The following is a 24,575-nucleotide window of genomic DNA, read 5'->3' on the forward strand; positions in this document are numbered from 1 at the left end:
CCACTTACAAGAATCTGTTCTCCTTACAATGTATGGGTTATAGAGATCAGACTTAGGTAGTCTTGATAGCAAGCATCTTTACCTGCTAAGCTATTTCAGTAGCCTGTGTTTCATTGTTGGCAGTGTAAGTGTTCTCTTCTATATTCACTCAATCACTAAGTTATCTGGGTGTTTATCTCTGGAATAGTTCTTGAGTTTATGAAAGCATCTTATGGCTTCACTTGAGACTTCATCCTCTCCACCTTGGACTGTTGTCACAGTTTCACAGCCAACTTCTGTCTTTGTCCATTAGCTGAATCTTCAAAGTGATGTTACTCCCTAGCAGTCTTTGAAATGCTAATCTAATCAGCAACTTTGAACTCTATAGTTTTAGTTAATAAATAGGTATTCTACTGTTTCTTGCTTCATTACCAGGCTGTATTGAAGTTTGCTCATTGCCCTGTCTTCTAAACATCCAACTTCTTTTCATCTTTGCAGATTCATAATAGACCAGGGAATAATAGCAACAGTAAGTAGTGGTAGGCATCTTGGTAGTGCCTGCCATGGATCAGGCAGTATCACAAGTACATAATATTCATTCAGTAGCCATCAAAATGGCTAATCAGAAGAGTAAATAGACATAGATGTTGTTACTGTTCACAGGCCCTCTAGTGAGTGCCAAGTCCAGATTTGGATCCAGATAGCCTTATGTTTGATTTATCTCAGCCCCTCAGATATGCCTCCTGCTTTCTCAGTCCTGTTACTCCTTCCCCCATTCCCTTGACATGTCTTACTGCAAGGATGCTGTCTTTGATTCCATGCCAACTCAATTTGTGGATGGCCTGATGTTAATTTGAAGAAGCAAAGGAGATTTTATTGTAAACTTCTGATCAAGGGGCCAGCATTACAGAGCAGTGTTAACTCGTTTGCAACTGCTCTTCAGGTATGAAGTGACAACTTTCATTGTTTTGGTCACACTTATGTCTTGGGAAGCCTTGTCTGAGCAGCCAATTTCATTTAGCTATCTGTTCATAGTGATTTTGTAGTATACCATTGGAATCTTCCAGTGTGGCTCTCTTACTTTATGGTGAGCATTTATAGTCTTGTTTTCTCTGATGTCTGAATCTTCCCTTATAGATAGGGACTGCAGCTGAGCATTTGTTACCCTGATTTCCAGCATGTTTTGGGAAGCACAGATGTATTCTTACGTAGATGACTGTGCACAGTGGGTTCAGGGTAGAGTGCTGTAGTCAGCCTGCCTGCTCTTTACCATGGTCCTACCTCTTATTTGTGTAGCTTTTAGCAAGAGTGTGCCTTCGTTTCTGTGAAACATGGGTATTAGTAGAATCTATGTCATAGTTTTGTGAACAAGAGAAGTGGCTTGTCCAAACCATATAGTTAGGCCTCTGATAGTTGGGGAGCTGCAATTCAGGTTTCCTCTGTGGTTCATACATGCTATAGTGCTTATATGGCGGTCAGTCTTTGGATTGAACTCAGGTTGTCAGGTCAGTCTTGATGGGAAGTGTTTTTGCTTGCTAAACTGTGTTGCTGGCCCCAGAGAGATCCTTTTAATGTGCAACTATCCTGTCATGCTGCTCTTTTCACAATCTGATAGTAGATGCCCCTTTGAATGCTGTGAATATATATTTCTTTGATTGGTTGATAAATAAAGCTGTTTCAACCAATGGACAGGCAGGATGTAGCCAGGCAGGAAGTATAGGCAGGGCTACCAGACTAGAAGTCTGGGAAGAGGAATGTATAGAGGAGCCACCAGAGAAACACCATGTAGCCACTGAAAGAGTAACATTCCAGAACATTACGGGTAAGCCTCAGCTTTGTGGCAATACATAGTTTAATAGAAATGGGTTAATAATTAAGAGAGAGCTAACCAATAAGAAGCCTGAACCATCATCCAAACATTTTATAATTAATATAAATCTCAGTGTGTTTATTTGGGACTGAAGGGCAGCAGGGTAGGGCAGGACAGAAACTCTCATCTACAACAATCCTCCATTGACTCCTCATTTCTCTAGGAGTATCTGTAAAGATTTGCCCTACCTTTACAGCTCTTACCCCATGCTACTTGTCCCCCCCTTGCTTGGCAGCTTCGTTTTCTCATATGTTCACATGCACATGGCTTTCCCTGTCTTGCTTTAAGAGGTAAGTCAGAAGCACTGCAATGATCCTTTCATGTGCAAGCAACCCAGTACTCCATCTAAAGTGGCTTGTTCCCCCAGTGCTTTGCTCTGCTAGTGCTTCTGGCTTTCATAGTGCTCATGCTTTGTTTGGCTGAGCCCCTTAGAATATGAGTTCCATGAAGGTAGGACTGTGGGTATATGTGCACACTGTGTGTTTGTTGTGTGTCTATAGGAGTGCCTGGCAGATGTTGGCATATAGTGCTTGTTTGCCAAATGTTTAGTACTTAATGTCTATTATGCGTGCATTCATTACTTAGAGGTAGACAGGCCATGCAGTGCAATGGAAATATAAAGGAACAGCTAACCTGGGATTCATTCAGAAGTTTCTGAAGGAATATGACCATGGAGCTGGGTTTTTAAATAATGAGTAGGAGGTACCCAAGTAAAGAAAGGCTGGCATGCTTTAAGAAACAAAACATTGTTTTGATTGCAGAAGTTTTGAGTATAAATTTTAGTAGCAAAGTTCTTTGGTTTGGTCAGAAACGATTCTGAGGGAATTAGAAGTGATCACAGATGTCTTTTTCAGGTCCCTTATTAAGTATTCTTAGCTTTAACAATGTTGATACTGATGTTTTGATGGTGCAGTTCTTTGTTGTTGGTAGTTTACATGCACTGTGACATGATTTGCAATATTCCTAGTGTTCATCTACATGTTAGTAGCACCACCCATCCCCATAGACTGTTGAGTCTTCAGCAAGTGATTTAAGAAGGGGAAGATTCATACCTTTATAAAATAACTACCTTACTGAATCAAGAATTGGGTCAAATAGTTTGGAGCAGATAGTTCCTTATAAATAACTAATGAAGGCAGAAATAAAGTGCCTATAAAGCCATGTGGGCCCTGGGATTCAGAGAAGAATTTGCAGGTGAGAAGCTTGTGTTGGACTGAAGAAAGGGATTGGCTGTGTTGGAGAAGATTGCCTCTCATTCCAAGGAACTATCATTACCAAAGAGGAGAGGATACACTGAGTTAGTTCCTGAGAGTTGCAGGAGGTGGAGAGCAGAAGGGCTGATGATAAAACCAGGTTGTAAAGAGCCCTTAGTGCTGTATGTGGAGGCTTTTGGGTTCACTGCATGACAGATCATCTCAGAGCCATGGCTTAAAGCAGCGCAGGCTTAGGACTCTCGGAGGTAGGAGTCAGGCTCCATTTGGGTTCCTGCTCATGATCTTGGAGTTGAAGGTGCTAACTGGAGATGAGCTTCTGAGTTTCTTAGGTTGGTGGTAGGATGTGTTTCTCATGGTTCGTTCTAGCTAATGGTTCTAAATATCACCTCCTGCTTCTTCCAGGCTTTTGGGAATGTCTTTGACTGTTTTTTCTCTTCACTTGGCTGAGAAGTCTCATGTGAAAGAATGTCACCAAGGGATTGTGCCTTTCATACCTTCGTCATGTTCTGTTGACTGTGGCCTGTAATGTCTCACATATAATACTCAAAAAAATTGGGTAGCCATACAACAAAGTGGGTGAATAATGCCAAGAGGCCAGACTTTCTGATATTGTTGTGGTGTGTGTGTGTGTGTGTGTGTGTGTGTGTGTGTGTGTGTGTGTGTGTGACATATAGTAAGTGCTTTGTAACCTTCATCAGATAAGTAAAATATGTGAGGCAGTACTTGGTAGGCAGATGAGCATTGCTTACAGCTTATGTCCTTAACCACTGATTTAACATTTTGTCTAGCTGCTTTGACATTGTTTTGTATCTTAACTCTAGATAACACTATAAACATTTTTACCTGAGATCTTAAAGTAAAACCTGAAATTATTTATTTCTACAAGTGTCAATCAAGTCTATTGTGTCAGAGAGACAACACCCATTAGAAAAAACAATCTTAGGGCTACAAGGCAGCAAACTGGTAAATTTCTTGTAACCGCTGAAATTGTTATCAGGTTTGAAGCTTTGAGCATTGTGGGTGGTTAGGTTGTCTGAAGTTTGACTGCTATTGCTAGTTATTTAACATTATTTCAGGATCCTGGAAGTGCTATTCTATAATGGCGAGGAGTCTAATTTGGGCTTGGAACTTCATATATATATATATGGTTGATATATTAATTATCACTCAGTGATTAATGCTTACATTCTTTGTGTTTGTCATTAGGACTATCTGTAGACAGAATTTTGACTTTAAGTTGTCCATTGAGAAAGAATAACACCAAAGCCGATTCCCCCCGCAGACTGTACTATTGATTCTGGTGTTTAGGAAAGTCCCTGTATATTCTAGGGAACTGAGCTCCACAAAAACAAGCATTGCACATTTTCCTGGACTGTCAATTTTAGTAGTGTTTTCTTGCTCTGAAGATTTATTACTTTAATTATGAAATGTTTGTGTGTATGGGTTGGTATACATCTTTAATCCATAGAAGCCAGGCACACACCTTTAATCCCAACAGTCAGAAGCTAGGAGGTGTTGGTACACACCTTTATTCCTAAAACTCAGAATTAAGAGACAACTGGATCTTTCTGAGTTCAAGGCCATCCATGAGATTGAATACATGAGATTGAATCAGTCTAAAAGAGTTACTGATCACACACCTTTAATTCCAGCACTAGAGGGGTATAAAAGATAGAAGCAGGATCTTCAGTATTCAGTAGAGGCATTTTTTCTCCAGCCATGCAGAAGAAAGCTTGATGAGAGCTTATGGAGACAGGATCAGTTCATTCAGCCTGAGGTAGAGGTAAGAAGGTAGTGGCCAGCTGCTTTGCTTTTCTGATATTCAGCTTGAAGGTTGAATCCCAGTTATTAGTCACTGGATCTTTTATTAATTCATCTTACAGTGGCTCTCAGTAGTTAAGAGCACAAACTGCTGTCTCAGACAATCTGAGTTCCATTCCCAGCACACAGGTAGATAGAGCTACTATTGCTCCATATCATAGGGATTATCCAGCCAATTCTGGTCTTCTCTGGTGCCAGCTCTCCTATGCACATACTCCCACCCCACACACGTTTCTTTTAAAACAAAGAGTTATAGTTTATCATAGGATAGACTGTAATTAATGAGTTTTAAAACCAAATTTCTTAGCTATGGTGGTGGCCCAGCTTTTAATCCCAGCACTCAGGAGGCAGAGGCAGGAGGATCTCTGAGTTTGAAGCCAGTCAGGCCTACAGAGTGAGTTCCAGGACAGCCAGGACTACACAGTGAAACCCTGTCTTGTAAAAACAAACAATGACAACAACAACAAATCTGACACATTTCTTGGGGCTGTGAATGTAGCTCTGTATAAATATCTGCTTAGCATGTGGGCATATGTGCACAGGTGTGCACACACACACACACACACACACACACACACACACACACACTAATTTGGGGAGTTGGGGATGTGGCTCAATTGGTAAAGTCCCATGCTTGCCATGTAAGCGTCAGGACCTGAATTCAGATCTCCAGAACCTGTGTAAAGGCTGGATTAATGAGGTGTCCCTGTAATTCCAGCATTAGGGTCCCAGGGAAAGGTGGATCCCTAAAGCTCATTAGCTAGATAATCTAGCTGAATTGTACTTCATGTTCAGAGAGGGACCCTGTCTCAAAAAATAAGGTGGAGAATGATTGAGGAAAACACTTAGTATCCAGCTCTAACTGCCACAGAGACACTTTCAGGTGCCTGCACATCCAAGTATCCAAGTATGCATACCTACATGAACATGTATGTGTAACATACAATTTTTCTTTTGATAATGATTTGGAAGTATTCCAAAGCCAGGCATCTAGAGACCAAGGTTTTGAAATTTCATAAATTGGTTTTTAATACATTTGATCAGTGCAAATTATAATGCAAACCCAGATTTAAGGATGGGGCAAAATAAATAAATAAAATAAAATAAAATAAAATAAAAACCCCTAACAAACAAAGGTGGTTAGTGCATCCTAGTCTGGCTTTTACATGATAGTTGATCAGTACTGCTTACTGGAAGAGCCCATCATGGGTCATCTGTCACTAACCTCCTTGTAGTTCTGCCTAAGCAAAGCCCAGCCATCCTTAAAATGCCACCACTTCATTTCCAGGACTTTGCTTTTTCTTGGAAAGCGTAGTCCTTTGGGAGTTTGTGTGCATTGCATTGTGCTCCTATTCGGTTTGTGTGGAAGAGTGTCAATGTTGATACCAGCCTGTGCAGGGGCAGTACACTCTTACAGATTTCCAGTCTTACTCTAAGATGGTGGTTAGTGAATGAATCTCATTCAGAAGAACCCACAAACATTTCTTTGATTTTTGTTTTTTAATCTTAAAGTACTTTTACTCAAGAGTGTGGAAATAGAAATGGAGGAAGATAAAATAAGCTCCAAATATATGTTCTCACTGTTACTATACACTGAAGCTAGGCATAGTCATATGGAGAAGCTTTGAAATCCCAGAACAATTTTAAAAGGCCATTTTTGCTAGTCTGCAAAATAGATGAAGGCTTAATTTAAAGTCACATTGGAGAGAGTTGGAGAGGAAATTCAGAAGCAGTAAACTGCATTTAATTTTGATAGTCATTTCAATTATTTTCAAATTCTAGGAGGTATAAATTCTGAACTGTAACTAAATCAGAGAATGTTGGTCATAGTCAAAAGATAGTCTGCTGGTTTCTATAAATGAACGCTTCATATATCATGAAAGGATTTTGTTATCCTAACTTGTGACCACCCTGTGTCATGGTAGATAAATGGGGCTGCTTTTGTTAGTTTGTGTTAAGGACTCCTGTATGGGAATCAGGTTATTATGCCTAATACTAACAGTGTCAAGTTGGGGTAAAAGCAACAATAACAAAAAACACAACTCACAGCTGCTGTTACATGTTGTTAACTCCCTTTGCAGACGTTAAATCATTTCAAGTACAATAATAGTGTGGGAGGTAAATTAACTAACCATTAACAATCTTATAAATACACAATTAACATGCCAGCATTTATACGACACATTGATGGGGCAGCAGTAATTTTTGACTGGGAATTTGCAGACCTTTGAGAAGCCTCAGGCTGTTGCTTATTCAGTCTGGTGTTCATAGATTGCAGGTGAGGGCTACTAGTCTGCTGGTGGAGAGCAGTGATTGTGATATTTTGAAAGGGAAGGAGATGGAGGTTCTTTCTAAGCATTGGCTTGGACAAATGTATTTAGACACACTGTTGCTTGCAGGTCTGTAGGGAGTGAAGGAGTACTAGGAGGGCTCAATGCTTATGATCAATGATTTGAAGAAAAATGAAATACTTCAGCTCTGGACTTATAGATGAGATTGCATAAACTAGTATTTTTGAACATATTTTTGGGGCGCAGTCAGTGTTGTAGCTTAATGGCTGAGTGTTTGACAAACACACAGAAGGGTTTGATCCCCAGCATTGCAACAAATCAGCCAAACGATGTATTTAGACCTAACTTCAGATAAAGTAAGACCACTGTGGTTTTAGGTCAAAAGTAGGTATCTTTTCCTTTCATGTGGGAAGTTTTGTGAAAAGTGTTTATCTTTTTCAATAATTGTTACAGGTCCTGCTTATTGTTTTGCTGTTGTACAAAGATTCTGTAGCGTTAACAGAGTAGCTAAATGTGTACAGCTGAACATATATATGTTTTAAAGCTTTTATAAAAAAGCTTTTATAAAAACCCAGGAAAAAAGTTTCCACCCTTGGAGCCCACAACAATGGGATGTTTATAAACTCAATAATGAGATGTTTACAAACTGTCTTGTTGTGACCATTGTGACTCTGTTGTGAGGCTGTGGCATGATGGTTAATAACCTATGCTCTGACTATGTTTTTTAACTTATTCCCTGTGCCTTGGGTTCTTTGTTGTTGTTTTTTTTTTTTTTTAAGTCATTAAAAAGAATAAAGAAATAGCAGCCCCTCCCTTTTTTTTTTTTTTTTTTTTTTTTTTTTGACACTCTATAACTGACCTGGAACTCTCTATATTGACAAGACTGGTCTTGAATTCATAGAGATCTTTCTGCCTCTGCTTCCAAAGTATAATTAAAGGCATGTGTTGCTATGCCTTATGATAGCAACTTTCTTAAAAAGGTTATTTTGAAGCTGGGTGTTGGTGGCGCACACCTATAGTCCTAGTACTTGGGAGGCAGAGGCAGGAGGATCTCTGAATTTGAGGCCAACCTGGTCTACAGAGTTAGTTTTAGGACAGGCTCCAAAGCAACCCTATCTTGAAAAAAACCAGCACTACCAAAAAAAAAAAAGTGGTTATATAAATTAATTCTAAAATAATTTTAGCTTTTGCAGTAACTTCAGGTTAGCTGATGTGTAGTTCCTTTTGGCTTCTGGGATCTGTGGTCTGGCTATAGCAGATATATATATATAAAGTCCTATGGATAAATACTGTTTTTTCCTGAATCACTGCCCCATGGCTACTTTCCCCAACTCTACATATCAAATATATATATATATATATATGTATATATGTATATGTATATGTATATGTATATATTCATTCATTCATTCATTCATTCATTCATTCATTTATTTATTTATTTATTTTGATATGCTGCCTCTCATGCTTTTCTATTAACCATTGCCAGTATAGTTTGGGAGCTTGTGTGTATACAGTTCTTGAGTATTCAGAATTGGACATGGTTGCTTATGCCTATTATCCTAGTCCTCAGGAGGTTAAGACAGGAGGATTGCTATGAGTTTAAGGTCAGCTTGGGCTACAGAATGTAATAGTAATCTTAAAGATTGTTGAGACCTGATATTTATCAGAATCTTCTAAAAATGATTTAGACTGTGTCCCAAGTTATCACTCATAGCTTCTGTGATTATTAATGAATGTAAGCAGGAGGAGTTGTATGTAGTATCCAAGTTACATCAGGACCATCTTTTAATAGAGTAGTAGGAACTAAGCAAATATGTGCTGAATCCTTTTATAGGGAGCCCATTAAAAAATGGGAGTACATTAAAAAATACTTGTCATTTTAAAACTGAGAGTGGTAGCACACATATGTTATCTTAGCATGTGGGAGGTGGGGTAGGAAGGTCAGGAATTCAAGGCTAGTCTCATAGCAAGTTTGAGGCCAGCCTGTGCTATGTAAGACCCTGTCTCAAAATGAAGGAAAAAGCAGGGAAGTGGTGGCATTTGGAAGGCAGAGGCAAGCAGATCTCTGTGAGTTTGAGGCTAGCCTGGTCCATAGGGTGAATTCCAGGACAACCAGGGTTACACAGAGGAACCCTGTCTCAAAAAAGAAGAAAAGAAAAGAAAAAAAATCTGTCATTTTGGAATTGTCCTCACTTTTGCCTAGATGTCCCTATTATTTTAATTTTTTAGTAAACAAATATGCTTTGAAGAACCTGTAAGTAAATGTGGGAAAGGGGGATTAGTACTATTCATCATTTGTGAAATCCTGGGTCCTGGGTTCTATCTCTAGTCTCTTGATCGCTTACTCCCTCTCACATATATGTGAGTGCCCAGGATTTGCACTCAAGTCTTCATGGTTCCCAGCCCTTTCCATATATTTTTTTATTACTACATAATATTCCATTGCATGCATGTCAGAATATGCATGATTGTTTAGATTACATTTAGATTTTCAGTATATATTCCAAGTGTGTGTGTGTGTGTGTGTGTGTGTGTGTATGCATACGTACATATTCTGAAATGAACATTTATACTCAGTTCCTTCCTGGGGCAAAGTCTATAGTGGGTTTCATAGAGTGTTTATGTTTTACAGTTTGATGAGCATTACCAGGTTTCTTTAGCAAGTACCTATTTTCACTCCCTCCTATTATTAATGAAAGTATAATATCTCAGGACACATGTCAATATGAGTTCTTAAAAATCTTTTTGTTCTTTGTACAATTGAACAGAAAAAATAACTAATACTCAGTGTCTCAGTGTCTATTAGAAATCAAATATACCTTCAAGTGATGCTTAGCTGCTCTTAAGAGATTTTAAAAATACTGTCATGGTTCTGAAAAGTAGTGTTGGCATAAGTAGATAATGTCCCAAGGTGACAGTTTTGAAAGGCACATTGGTGGGAAGCTCTCATGTCTGTGTTAATGGAATGTTATCCTTCTTTTTAATCACACATCTGACATGCTTGAAGGACTTATCTTGACAGCGGTATTGGAAGTTGAGCAGCTCCTTGTATTGAGTATCCTGCTTGGTGTAGCATTCTTGTTGCCAGAGAGATGCGGTGCTAAGACCCCTGTCTCTGTGGAACTGTAGGAACACCTCATAGTAGTGCAAAAATGACACCCCAATAGTATGTTTCCCAGGGAAGTCTTGTAGAAGTTTCCACTCAGACCTGGTGTGGAACAAACAAATCATACAGATTCATCAGTGCATGGAGTCACACTATTACCAGAGAGACTGCTTGCTGATGCTGGAATGTGTTGAGGCCTTTCTAACAAAGGATGAAGTTGAGCTGGTGTGCCTCCTCAGAGGTACCCATTCCTCTGTTTGTAAGCTCTGCTGGAACAGATTCACTTTACTAGCAAAATTCTGTGGGTTTTTTGTTTTGTTTTTTTGGGGGAGGGGTACTTTAGTGTACTTTTTTTCTGTTTTTTGCTATTTGATTTTTGGTGCCAGAACATTTGGAGCTAGACGATGTGAAGGTGAAAGGCACAACCCTTTTGCCACCAGCTAGCTACCTGCCTTTCATGGAGGGAAAATAGCTGATTGTCTCAGGAGGCTTGCAGGTGGCCAGCTGCAACTGATAGATCAGCTTCCGTACAAGGCATTCTGTGCTCCATACTCCCTCCATGGTTATCGAAAAGGCTTCATTTTTACAAATGTAATTTAAATGCTCACTTCCAATTTTGTGATTATTTCATCAGTATACTGACATGTTAACATTAAAGAGATCTGATATTTCAGGAATGTGTAATACCTACCCTATGGTATTGGGGGTGTAGCATAAAGTTTTGTTTAGGCATGAAGTACTTAGCTTTGCATTTCCCTTTAGGCTCAGTAAGAGGCATTGTCCATGAACCAAATATAAAGGAAAGAGAGTAAATATTAGTGTGTTTTGGTTAAATATCTTGATTAGCAATGTGCTTTAAGATCCACTAAATAGTGGCAGGCAAAATTTTGATAAATTTTAAAAGTCAATTGTTATGATTTATATCATTAGATTTTCTCCTATGTCCCCTTTCTAGAAGAAAAATGACAAGAGTCTTTCACCCTTTTCTTTTTCTTTGTCTTTCTACTGGGGACCAAACCCAGGACCTTGTATATGCTAGGCAAGTACTCTTCTATATCTCTAGCCCCAAAGGTAAGTATTTGTGTGAGTGTGTATGAATATATGTGTCTGGGTGCGGTTTATATGTATTCAGATGTACATGCCCATGTATGTGAGGCCAGTGTATGTTGTGCTGAATAGCTCTTTGCCTTATTCCTTTGAAATAGGGACTCTGTACCTGGAACTAGGCTAGCAGTCAGCAAGCTCCAGTGATGTTCTTGTTTCTGTTTTCCTTAGTTTTGGGGTTACAGGCCAGTGCTTCTTCTATGCTCATATTTTTATTTTTGAGGTTTATATGAGTGTTTTGCCTGTATGTATATATATGCATCATGTGTGTGGTTGTTATCAGTAGAGGTCAAGTGTCAGATCCCCTTGCACTGTAGTTACAGATGTGAACCAACATGTATGTGCTGGGAAACAAACCCAGGTCCTCTGGAAAAGCAGCCAGTGCTCATAATGCTGAGCCATCTCTCCAACCCCCCACACCTGCCTTTTTATGTGAATTCTAGGGATTTAAAACTAGTTTGGTCTTGCTGGGGTGGTGGTGCAGCACAGCTTTAATCCCATCATTTAGGAGGCAGAGGCAGGTAGATCTCCAAGTTTCAGGACAGCTTGGGCTAAGAAAAATCCTGTTTTGAAAAAACAAAACAAAACAAACAAACAAACAAACAAAAAAAAAACATCAAAAGTATAGTAGGGTCTATTTCCTAGCCATAATATGTATTATTCTCTGTTGAATATTTCCAGCCAACGGAGAAAGTTTGATGTAATCCATGTAACAAACATCATTGCATGTAGTTTTAACAGGATCAAGGAAGCAGTTCTTATAATAAATAAATCTAAAATAAATCTTGTGGCAAGACAGTTTTGATTAATACATTTTATTTTTCAAACTTATTATCTTAAGAGAAAAGATGTTTATTGAGCAAAAATAATTTGGTGATAAACTTTCGTAAAATCCCTGGCAGTTCAAAAAGCTTCTTGTCCCTTTAAATTTGTAGGAATGAGACTGTAAACTGGTAAGTGCAGGTGAGTATTACAGCATATCACCTGATAACACCTTGTCCTGTACCCTCACCCTAGACCTCACAGCATCATGATCAGGTGTATGGAGTAGCGGAAGAAGGAAGGAAAATATGTATTCTAACATACTTCCTTGCTTTGAGTAGCCTCACTAAGTGTTGCTATGATTTGTTTGCAAGAGAGCCATAAGTCCTGGTGCTTATAAGGACTTCCTTTCAGTTTAGATTTAATCCATTTAAGCTCCTGGGTCCAGGGATAATGTTGGTTTTCAGGGTAGACTTTTACCACATTGAGTTTGTTTGAAAAATGATTCAGCCATTTTTTGCATGTTTCTTAAATATTGCTGTGTGCATCGTATTTTTAGGTAGGTGAGCCCGTGAAACAGTATGAAGAGAAGAAAATAGCCTTTTAAAGAGACTGGCCCACAGAAAGGATGGCCTTCTTGGACAATCCAACTATCATTCTAGCTCATATTCGACAGTCACATGTGACCAGTGATGACACAGGAATGTGTGAGATGGTTCTCATTGATCATGATGTTGACCTAGAGAAGACTGATCCTCCTTCTGTGCCTGGAGACAATGGGTCAGAAGCTCAGGGAAGCAGTCGTGAGACTCAGGGCTACGTGTATGCCCAGTCTGTCGATATTACCTCAAGCTGGGACTTTGGTATTAGAAGACGCTCAAACACAGGTAAACTGTCTTTAGTTGTCTTCTTTACTTCACATAAGTAGTCAGCCAAGGGATAAAGAGCAGTGTTGGAACAGGTCCCTTAGGGAGTCTCTGCCTAGTTAGAGACTGTGGCTGAGTATCTTTTGTATGAGTGGAAGAGCTTCTGGTGTGGGGCTATTAGGAGGGAGTAGACAGCAGAATGTTGTGTAGGTAGATGTTACCTTTGGAAAAGGCCCTGTTTTGAGACCTTAGAGCCACCCAGTAAATTTCCTTGAAGGAGATTCAAGGGAGACAAAGAACTCTTTATGGGGAACAGGATAGCCTAGGAGTATAGGCACCAAAGCCAGCTCCTGGAGGAACAGTGGGATGTGGGTCAAGAGAGTGGGTTTTCATAGGATTCATACATGGAGTGAGGGAGGCATCAAAATGCCCCTTATTAAGTTGATTGCTAACCTTTGATCTCAGTGGTTTATAAATGCTCAAATTTGGCATATATATTTAGTTTTCATAGAGGGTTATCGTTGTCCATTGTTCAGTTGATAGTGCTTTTGTAATCTTGCCAGGAGAATGCAGTATGTCAAGGCTTTTATTGACAGAGGGGAGGGGGAGAGAACACATACATAAATATATATACATACATGCATACATATGAGAGTATTTTAGGGATCATTTTTTAGACCATCATAAAATATAATCAGAATCAATAGTAGTAACCTATGAATCCCAAGGAAACATTGAAAAATGTTTATTTTCATGGTCCAAATGTAAAATGTTAACATGGGAGTCTGCTGGCAGAGCTGGGTACACCTCACAGTGAAATGCAGTGTCTGTGGCATCAAAAAGAATAGTTTGCCTTTAAGGTGAAAATAACTGATAGCACTTCCCAGTATGTAGAGAGACTTTTATAAAAATAGGGTTTGAGTGAAGTTTGCATATAATTTAGAGCCATTGACACTCAGTGCTCTAGTTAGAACATCCTTGTAAAGTTACTGTGATGGTGTCTTCTGTGACAGGTTGGGCAAATTTTACCAGGAAGATGCAGCCCAATGAGAACGTTAGGATGCTGTTACTGTGACTGTTCCCTCCATTGTTACTAATTACAATGGAATTTACTTTTCCTCAGTGCATTTGGTTAGGTATAGTGACATTGTCAGAATTCTTTTGCAAGCCAGGGCACGGGAGGCACATGCCTTTAATCCTAGCACTTGGGAGACATAGGCAGGTAGATTTTGAGCTTGTGGCCAGCCTGGTCTACAGAGCTAGTCCCAGGACAGACAGGGCTACACAGACAAAACTTGTCTTGAAATACAAAGACAAAGAGAATGCATTTGCCAGCATAGTTTTAAAATTTCTAGCAAGGTTATTTCCAGTGTCCCTCTCTCATAATGTTAAGGAAGTAATGTATAATTCCCACCTTGAAAGTGCTTGTAAACAAATTTTATTTTAGTTATTTCCCTATTGCCAATGTGTATGCTTGAATAGGATGTGGAAGAATAGCGAGAGAAAACAAGCTTTGAGAGAGGCCTGAGTTGTGGCTTTTCTCAGTTTTGGCCATGAGCAGCAGTTGCTAATGGATACTGGTCATCTTTCTTTGAAGGAACAGGTCACTGACTTTTGAAGGTTGGAAGTTGGTCAGCCAGTGGCAATATAATCACAAATGTGTAATTTTAGGTGCTAACTTAATTGAAACTGTATTGTTGATCAAGGAATTTAGTTTTTAATCTTTAAAGTACATCTTAAAGTTTTATAAAGAAAAATTGTTCTTTTTAAGATTTGACTAATGTTACAAAGATACAAATCATTTATTTTACTACCTATAAACTGTTTCAGCCCACTGAAGAAAAGCTATGCTAATTTATATAGCTTTGACATTTTATAATTTTCATGATTTTTAGATAAAGGATTTTATATTTAAAACTTTAATAGTCTAGTCTGAGTTCATTTATCTTTAATTTTTGAAACGGGTAGAGTAATTCATAACAGTAATTTTATTCTGTAATGTAATATTCACTTCAGTTCATTTGTGCATTAAAATTCCTTTAAGACCGTTATTAATGATTTATATAATGAAATGTCATATTAATCACAGAAGTTTTCACATTTTATTATTCTCTTCCATGTTAATACTATCTTTATGATCTCTATTAATGTTTTATATCCTCTAATTTCAATTATAAATCAAGAATATTTTCATGTTTTTGTTGGTATTTGCTTTTCAGGGGTGCCACCTTTAAAATTTTATGACTTTCCCTCCATATGAAATATAAAACATCTTTATTCATATAAAGGTAGTTAATTATGTCTTTGTAGTAAACCTTCATTGACAAACTTATAGTTATAATATTTCTTTTCAAGCTCAAAGATTAGAACGACTCCGCAAAGAGAGACAAAACCAGATCAAATGCAAAAATATTCAGTGGAAAGAAAGAAATTCTAAGCAATCAGGTAAACAGAAATAACTTTCATTTATGATTTGGGTATTATATACTTAATGATACGTTTATATCATTATATATGGACTTTTATTTTTAATCTGTCCTTCTAAGTTCTTTGGGTGATACCATTTGTGTTTGAACTTTGAGCTCTGTTACTTGTGTGCATTGGTCCTGTTGGTTTGGGCTCCTTTCATTCACACTGGTTTACAGGGATTAATTCCGGAAGAGGGCATTTTCTAAAACCACTACTTTGGTTCCTTCATCTTGGGGCCAAGGATAATATATACTTACTCACATGTGTTTAAGTTGTAGATTCATTTATACAGTTGTATTTCTTTTATTTATTCATTATTTTATTTATTGTTTGTGTGACTTTTGCATGCTCCATGGAGAAGAATATGAAGTGTAGGGTATAGCACCAGGAAGCCCAGCTAGTCACGTAGCAACCATTAATACTGCAAGCCTTAGAGTTATTGAACAGCAATGGATAGTCAACAAAGATTTATAAGGCATCTATCAGTTGCCAAGGAGGTATTGGGAAAACAAAGAGGACCTTTCTTTTAGAGGAAAAAACAAAAACAACAACAAAAAACAAAGAGAATGTCATAGAAAATGATCTAATCATCATAAACTGTTTTAAAACTACTTTACTTTCAAGACTGTGTGTGCATGTTCAAGCAGAGGTCAGCAATTGTGTCCAGTGTTTTCCTCTATCATTTTTCCATCTCATTTTGCTGAGAATGGATCACTTACTAGATGTGGAATTCACTGCATGGCTAGACTGGCTGGGCAGAAAGCCCAAGGAATCCTCCTACCACTGCATCCTCAGCACTGTAATTTCAGGCCTGCCACTTCACTTCCTTGACTGAGCCATCCCCACTGTAATCAAGAATTTAAAATCTTTCTTTGAGTTGAAAATATGCAACATAGCAGCTTATAAATGCATACAGAATATGAACACAAAACCTCAAAGCTAACAATACCAGCAACAGAATAGATTTTAAGCTGAGTCAGCACACATGCTCACATATGGGGGAAACAATTGTTTATATTTTCATGTATTTATTGTAAATTTCATTTATGACATGGGTAAATTTATTTTAAGTTGATCACATGATCATTTGTGTGCATAAATAGTTCATAAGCGTATCATTTTGTAATGTCTTATTAAGGTTATTTCTAGATGTATGTATTCCATTGTGGATAGCAAGTTCCTCATAACTTTTTATTTATACTTGTTTATAAATATTTTAAATTATATAAAAGAGCCTTTTAATTTTCATTATAAATAACTTGCTTTTAAACATATAATTAATAAATGAAGAAACTTAATTTTCTTAGTAATATATTACATATAAACTTCCTTTAATATCAAATATCTAATCTATTGTCACATTTCTTTGATTACCTCAGATTTTTTTGTTTGATATTACTTTCTTTAGATTTGAATCAAAGGTTCAAATCTAAAAATAATCAAAGGTTATTTTTATTAACATTTGATTTACTAGTTTTGTGTGTGCATGTGTGTATGTATATGTGTGTGTGCCATGGAGCATGCAAAAGTCACAGCACAACTTTATGGAGTTAGCTCTCTCCTTCCACCTTTATGTGAGTTTGGGTTCCAGGGGTTAAACACAAGTGCCTTTTCCCATTGACCTCTCTCATTAATCTTTACATACTACTTTAAGTTAAAATGCCTCACTTCCTTTTTAATGTATGGGTTCTCTGTAATTTTTACTGATAATTTATTTGATGAAGAATAATTGTATCCCAATTGTCATAATGTGTGTCTTAGTGGTGACACATGCCTTTAATCCCAGCACTTTAGAGGCAGAGTCAGGCAGATATCTGAGTTTGAAGCCAGCCTGGTCTACAGCTTGAATTCCAGGACAGCAAGGGTTACATAGAAAAACCCTGTCTCAAAATACCCAAAACAACAATAAATGTCTCTGGTTGTTTTCTATAAACTGTCAGTTACAGCCAAAAATTGGATCAGTTTATGGTTTAACTTTTAGTAAGAGTGGTTTCTTTGTGATGATTTTTAATGTTATATCACATCAGGAAACTGCCTGTTGGTTTTTTTTTTTTTTTTTTTTTTTTTTTGTGATTTTAAGAATCATGATGGACCAGGTGTTTGTCCATCCATCATTAAGTTGCTCTCAGCATCTTTTCACAAATGGTTTGAGTGGCTGTTGCTGGATGTTACTGGATGCAATATTTCAACAAAGGCTGTAGTGTATTCTGACTTTATTCACCAGTTTTCATCTATTGACTAATTTTTATACATGAAGAATTTTCCATAATATAGTATTTGGTTATCTTTAGATACATTTCTTCAACAAAGAAAAGATGGGTACTTTTTTTTTTTTATTAACAGATTTCAGAATTATGAGAGTTTTTCCTAGGGTCCTATCTAGGTGGTCAATGAAGGTTTTTTCTTTTGTATCATTGTGAACTCATGGTTGTTTTGTTTTGAGACTGGGTCTTGCTATGTAGCTCAAGCTAGCCTTTGTCATGAATTCCTTCACAATAGCTACTGTTATGTTTTACAAATACCATTAATCCTATTTCTTCCCCAATCTAGCTTCACAAGTTTCTTCAAGGCATCTTGGTTCTCTTTAGTGGCAACAGATACTCATCTACCACAGACTGAGTTCTGGCTTGGTTTACAGGGTTAGGATTTTTTCCCCTAGTTTTGTTAGGTAAGCTAGTTTTGTTAGGTAAGTAGCTTAATGCTGTAATTTAAATATAAGTTTATGATTTAGAGTATTTACTGTTCTGTTTTCACAAGCTCTCACTATCTTGATTGTAGCTCAGGTTGTTGTCCCCTGATTTACTCCTCCCACCACAGGCATGTGTTTCCTGGCCTGCCTAGATATTTGTTCTTCTGATTTTATGTTCATGTGTCTTTTCTGCTTCTTCTCAAAACCTTGATCTTGGATAGAAATACCAGCATCCCTTACCAACAATGTGATTATTAAGAAGATTTAAAGCTGTTTTTTGGCTTTTGTCTGTTGAACAAAATATTCATTTATGAAATGTACAGCCAAATTATCATGGGGTTTAATCTTAATAATTTCTTTCTTTGTTTAATCTTAATTTCTTTCTTTGTTTAATCTTAATAATTTCTTTCTTTAAACTACTAACTCATCATCACATGTAGACTCTTTCATTTTACTTTTCTTTTGGTTTTAGAGATTACACTTTTAATTCATTAGCTATAGAAACTGTGGATTTTTTTTTTTTTTTTTAATCTGTTGATGGGTAGAATACAAGATGTTTGAGAGGAGAGTTAGGACAGCTTCCAAGCTTGGGGCATCATGGAATTGAGTTGCTACTTAGAAGGGGAATGTTGAAGAAAGATCAACTTGGAATAGGCTTGAGAATTTGGTTATGGTCATGTAAAATAAAAATACCTGGTTGACACCAAGTGGGAATGTCAAATGTAAAGTTAATGTGTGTGACTATAATGTTAGGGTCTGAAATAGTCATTTAGGAGTCACCAACATACATATACATTCATACATACATACATACATACATACATATATATATATTGGATATTTATTTACGACTTCAATTTTGTGTGTGTGTGTGTGTGTGTATGTACATATGTGTTAGGAAATTTTTATGCAGTCAGTTCTTTCCTTCCACCTTTATGTAAGCTCTGCATATCTAATCTCAGGTCCTCAGGCTTACATTGAAAGACACAAAAGTAAAGTTAAAGAAACCACCCACTTGAAATGAAGGACAGACTGACCTGGAAAGCTAACCCAAACCAAAATCAGTTCCTTAGAATTTGCTAACTTCCCCTCACAAGGCCCTGAGATAGCAAGATAACAAGAATTCATACTGCCCCTCCTTTCTTGTGAGTCAGCAGGTGGTGAATAGAGTCCTTAAGAAACAAAGAGATAACTGTACCTCCGGTTTGCCCAGACAAGATTAATTAGCACACCCTGAGGCCCTAAGGTCTGTTGACCCTAATAGCAGACCATCCGGCCTCAAAGGGTCATGTACTCAATGGACAGAGGGTCACACCCCTTCCCTAAACTTTTGGGTCTTGCCTTTAAAGACATCTGTGATTGGGGAAGGGGGCTTCTCTCTGGCCTGCGCGCTGAGGGAGCCCATTTGCGCAAACATTTCCTGTTCATTAAAGCCTCTTGTGTGTTGCAGCAACTGGACTGGACATTGAGTTCTTGGGGGTACCGACCGAAACTGGGAGACTGCTCATTCTGAGGGTCTTACAACATGGCAAGTGCCTTTGAGTCATCTTGCCCACCATCCCTATTTACTTTTTTTTCCCAGGGCAGATTTTGCATATAGTAAAAGTTTACAGGTATTGGATATACAGTTTGATGACTTTTAACAAATGCATATTCCTGTGACTTAACACCCCAGTCACATGTAGAGGAATTTTGTTGCTTCTTAGAGTTCCCCTTTCTAGCCCTTATGTTCTTCAGAGGCAACCATTTTTCTATTGCCCCAGTTTAGTTTCACCTCTTGTAGAAGATATTCTAAAATGTAGGGCTAGGTGAAGTCTCTCAAGATATAAATGTAGATGGAGAAAAAGATCAAAGCCAAGCTCTGGAGAATTTCAGGGAGCCAGGGGGAAACCCACAAGGTGGCTGAAGAGTAGTGGTCTATGAGAGAATAAAAACCAGATCAGGTAGAAGTCTAGGAAGCCAGTGAGAACAGTGTTTAAAAGGGAAGAAGTGACAATCATTTCAAAGGCTGCAGGGCATTTGTGGGATGATTAAAATTGAGCTAGAGTCAGGAGAGAGGTGTTTCATTTTCTTAAATTTTTTTGTTATTTATTTGTTTATTATTTATTTGAGACAGGGTTTCTCTATATTGCTTTGGAGCCTGTCTTGGAACTAGCTCTGTAGACCAGGCTGGCATTGAACTCACAGAGATCCTCCTGACTCTGTTTTCCAAGTGCTGGGATTAAAGGCATGCACCAACGCCCTGCGTGGTTTGGTGTTTTGTAATCTCCGTGAGTGTTCATTTGGTGGAGAGGTGTGGCTGGAATGTTTGGTTGGAGTGTGTTTGAGTGACTGGGACTATGTGATGAGAAGGATAGGACAGCAAGAATATAGGCAGTGGTTTTCAGGAGCAGAGAAATGGGCCAGTAACTAGGAAGAAGGGGTTGGGTTTCCTTTGTTTAATGAGCAGTACTGTGTATATTGCCTGGATTAACTAAAAATGGAAGAAACTATGAAGTAATAGTGTCTCTGGCTTGGCAAAAGGGGTGTGGGTTTTGTATACAAGGGAGGAACCAGGCTGAGGATAGAGGTTCTTTGATGGTTCAAGAAACAAAGACAGGAAGCTGTGCAGGTGAGAACAAGCAAACTTCTTGTTGTTTCCATTTCCCCATGACATAGAAAGCTAGAGAGGAAGTGTTGTCAGGTAAAAGTGAGAATTAGTCTTAATAGAAAGAGTAAATCATCACCTCATGTATAACCCTGCTAGAGACAACATTCAGTAAGTTACTCATGATTGCTCTGCCTGTTTCTCTGTGGAGTCAGTAGAGCATACAGCACTGTTAGTTAGGGACCATTCCTTTCTCAAGTATAAAACTTTTATAAAGAACATGTATCAAGGTAGTTGTAACATTGAAAATACCTCCTAAATCTCCTTGCAATATAAGTTCTTCAGATGTATGTGTCTTAGGCACTGTTCTGTTGCTGTGAAGAGATACCTTGACCAAGGCAACTCTTACACTCTTACAAGTATTTATGTGAGGATCTGCTCATAGTTTCAGAGGTTTAGTCTATGATCATTGTGGCAGCAAACAGACAGGCATGGTGTTGGAGCAGTAGCTGAGAGCTTTATATGCTGAACCAGGCAGCAGGTAGAGGGGAATGGGGGAAGATAGGGAGGGAGGGAGGGATGAATAGAAAGACCAACAGACACTGGGTATGGTGTAGGCTTTGGAAACTCAAAGCTCACCCCAGTGACACATCTCCTTCCACAAGGCTACACCTCCTAATCCTTCCCAAACAGTTTCACTAACTAGGGACCAAGCATTCAAACATAGAAGCTTATGGGGCCCTTTTCCTTTTAACTACCACAGATAGGTTAAAAATGGTTGCATGCCCAGATTCTAGATTTAAGCATCATGTGTTTAAAACGTTTGATCTTCTGACTCTGACAATTTTAAGTGGGAAGATTTAGAAATAAACAATTTCTAAATTTAACCTGTTATAGGATATTAGTATGATCTTTAAGAATTATTAATAATTTTTTACTGTTACTGTTTTATAAGTTAAAGTTTATTATCAGTTTGTATGTATAGGAAAAACATTATAGCTATGCACACACTTAAACATTTGAGATATTCACAGAATTATGTCTAGAAGTTGTGTTGTTGCAAGTATAATCATAGGAAATGCTGACACAAGCTAGGATGGTTATGCCACTAGGTCATGCAGTTTTATGGAAACAGTGCTGTACATGTAGCCCATCTTTGGCTGGAATTGGCAGTATGAGTGTGTTTGCAGGAGTTGGTACTCTTCTGGAGCTTTGGAAGCTGTCGCCTGTGGAGGGGCTACTTTGCTGTCTGACTCATGCACTAACTTTGTAGAGATTCATTTGATAAATTTATTTTACTAGCCTGTTGATATGCTGGTGTAGTTTTGAAAAGTTGTAAAGTGATTCTGTTGGTTTCTCTTGAATTAATTTGATATTGTTGAACAGTTGGATGGGATTGAATCTGTTGGTTGCAGATTTAAAAATCTGAGATTGTACAATTTCTAATATTCATGAAATGAAAAGGTATGATTGTAGGTAGATACTTCTTTGGCCACCAGCTCACAAATAGTGACACAGAGACTTCTTATTAATTACAAAAGTTTGGCCTTTAGATTAGACTTGTCTCAACTAGCTCTTATAACTTAAATTAACCTGTTTATATTAATCTTCAATCTGTCATGTGGTATTACCACTCTTTCATCTTTCATCTCCTGTTTCCTCCTCTGTCTGGCAACTCTGCCCTCCTAGATTCCTCTTCCTCGTCTTTCTCTCCTTGGAAATCCTATATGTACTTCTTGCTTAGCTACTACCTGTTAGGAACTAGCAGCCAGCTGACCCCCGCCCCACCGATGGGCGGGATGCTCATGGCCATGTCATTGCTATGTCAGCTTTACCTGGTGGCCAGAGGACTCAGTTACGCATGCGCAAGCCTCTTTTAAAGCAAGCGCTCCAAGTGCTTCTCTCTCTCTGCCTCTCTGCTTCTTTGCTCTCTCTTTGCTCTCTCTCTGTTCCCTCTCTCTCTTCCTGCTTTCGGTTGGCCACCAGCTACCTCCTCTTTCTCTCCCCTCTCTCAATAAACTCCACGTGGGTGCTGAGTCTCGGGTTTGTGTTTCTTAGGCATTAGCTGCAGCAAAAGAACAACACTACCCATTCAGCTTTTTATTACACTACTCACAGCAACATATTTTCAAATGCAACATTTTCTTCTTTTTGGTCTAAATAAAAAGGTTTTATCTCTAACATAGTAAAACTGCATATAGTAAAAACAATTATCATGAAAGAATTCATTCAAAATTAGTCCATATGTGTGTGGCAAAATTGGAGAAAGTACTGAATTAATATCCTATCTTGTTGAGTCAAAAGTTTTATACCTAAACAATTTTCTGTCATAACTTGTATTACCATCCTAAATATCTTTTTAGATCTTAAAACACCTTAGATAAACACCTTTAGTTTTTATGTTTCTCAACCTTATAAACTTTACATTTCTATATAAGTTTCTTTTCTGAATTTGATAACAAGGAAAACTGTTATCTTCCACTCCCTCAGAGATCCAAGAAGGATATAATATTACCTGAGTAAATAGGGAGTGCAAAGCAACAATTTCTAAAACTATAGAAATGACAGAGACATCTGGCTGCCTGTACAGTCATCCAAGTTCCCTCTGTAACATTAGGGTCTCCATCCTCAGCCTACAGGCCTAGCATATCTGACAGACTTTTCTGTGAAGCAGATATTTTGAAGGGCTGTTTTACCTTGTCTTGGCAAAGTTCAGCAGTCACTCTACTTTGTGTCCTGCTTGTCCAGTTTGGACAGCAAAACTGTCAGCAATGGAGTAAAGGCTGGCAATCCCCCATTTTCCCCTGAGATCTCTCTGTCCCAGTCCCTCCTAACTTCCTATATAGTCCTGCCTAGCTATTGACCATTCAGCTCTTTATTAAACCATTCACTGTGAGACATCTTCACACCGTGTAAAGGCATATTCCACAACAGCTAACTGGCTGTTAGGCCCTCCATGTGCATGGCTTTGTTTACCACATGGCTTGGTGGCTGGTTCTGCCACTTATTGTTGGTAAGAGTGGAACCTCATGCCTGTGGGTCAGGCTGGAGCTGGTCTATCTGCCCCAGCTTGGGGAAGTTTCTGCTGTGGTAGGTGCTTCTACCTAGTCTCCCATCACTGAGTAGTGTGTTGCTTGGTGCTCATAAATCCCATTCAAGTGCTCAGTAGCAGAGCCTCTTAAAAGACTCATGCCTGTATATGCTGTAAGCACTGAACCTGATCAGAACTTTTCCTCCCCCCCCCCCCAGCTTTCTCAGGCTTTATGTGGATGTATATGTCTTGAATTGGGCACCAAATGTGGCTGCCTGCTCACAAATAACAACACAGAGACTTCTTATTACTTATGGAAGCTTGGCTTTTGGCTTAGGCTTGTATCAACTAACTCTTATAACTTAATTAATCCATTTATATTAATCTATGTTCTGTCACCTCTCTTTCATCTTGTACCTCCTGTTTTCTTTCTGTTTGACTGGTGACTGCCCTCCTAGATTCCTCCTCCTCATCCTTTTTCTCCCTAGAAATCCTGCCTATACCTCCTGCCTAGCTATTGTCCATTCAGCTTTTTATTACATCAATCACAGCAATACACCTTCACACAGTGTACAATATTTCTCAGCATATAATGGTCTCCATATATTTGCCATGTACACCACCTTGACAGATATTCAGGTGAATTTAGAGTGCTAAATGATCTTTGTGAAGATGTGGAAGTGTATTGATTCACAGATGAATAAGAACTGAAAATTCTGATTTGATGTGATCTGATTTGAATCCCTTCAATCATTATTCACTAATTTATGCAGTAAGTTTTAT

At 38.2% G+C, this 24,575-nt stretch overlaps 1 protein-coding gene across 6 annotated transcripts in view; it reads left to right on the forward strand.

Annotated features, from left to right (window-relative positions):
* The window catches only part of Mapkap1 (MAPK associated protein 1), a 226,092-nt gene that overhangs the window by 13,731 nt on the left and 187,786 nt on the right, over nt 1-24,575 (forward strand). For all 6 annotated transcript variants that reach the window (XM_051185260.1, XM_051185258.1, XM_051185257.1 and 3 more), the window contains exons 2-3: nt 12,710-13,037; nt 15,372-15,461. In XM_051185260.1, coding sequence (XP_051041217.1) covers nt 12,779-13,037; nt 15,372-15,461 — 349 coding nt within the window. In that variant the 5' untranslated portion in view covers nt 12,710-12,778. The remainder of the gene's footprint in view (nt 1-12,709; nt 13,038-15,371; nt 15,462-24,575) is intronic.

The sequence above is a fragment of the Phodopus roborovskii genome, unplaced genomic scaffold (genome assembly GCF_943737965.1).
Source record: "Phodopus roborovskii unplaced genomic scaffold, PHOROB, whole genome shotgun sequence".
Classification (NCBI taxonomy): Eukaryota; Metazoa; Chordata; class Mammalia; order Rodentia; family Cricetidae; genus Phodopus; species Phodopus roborovskii.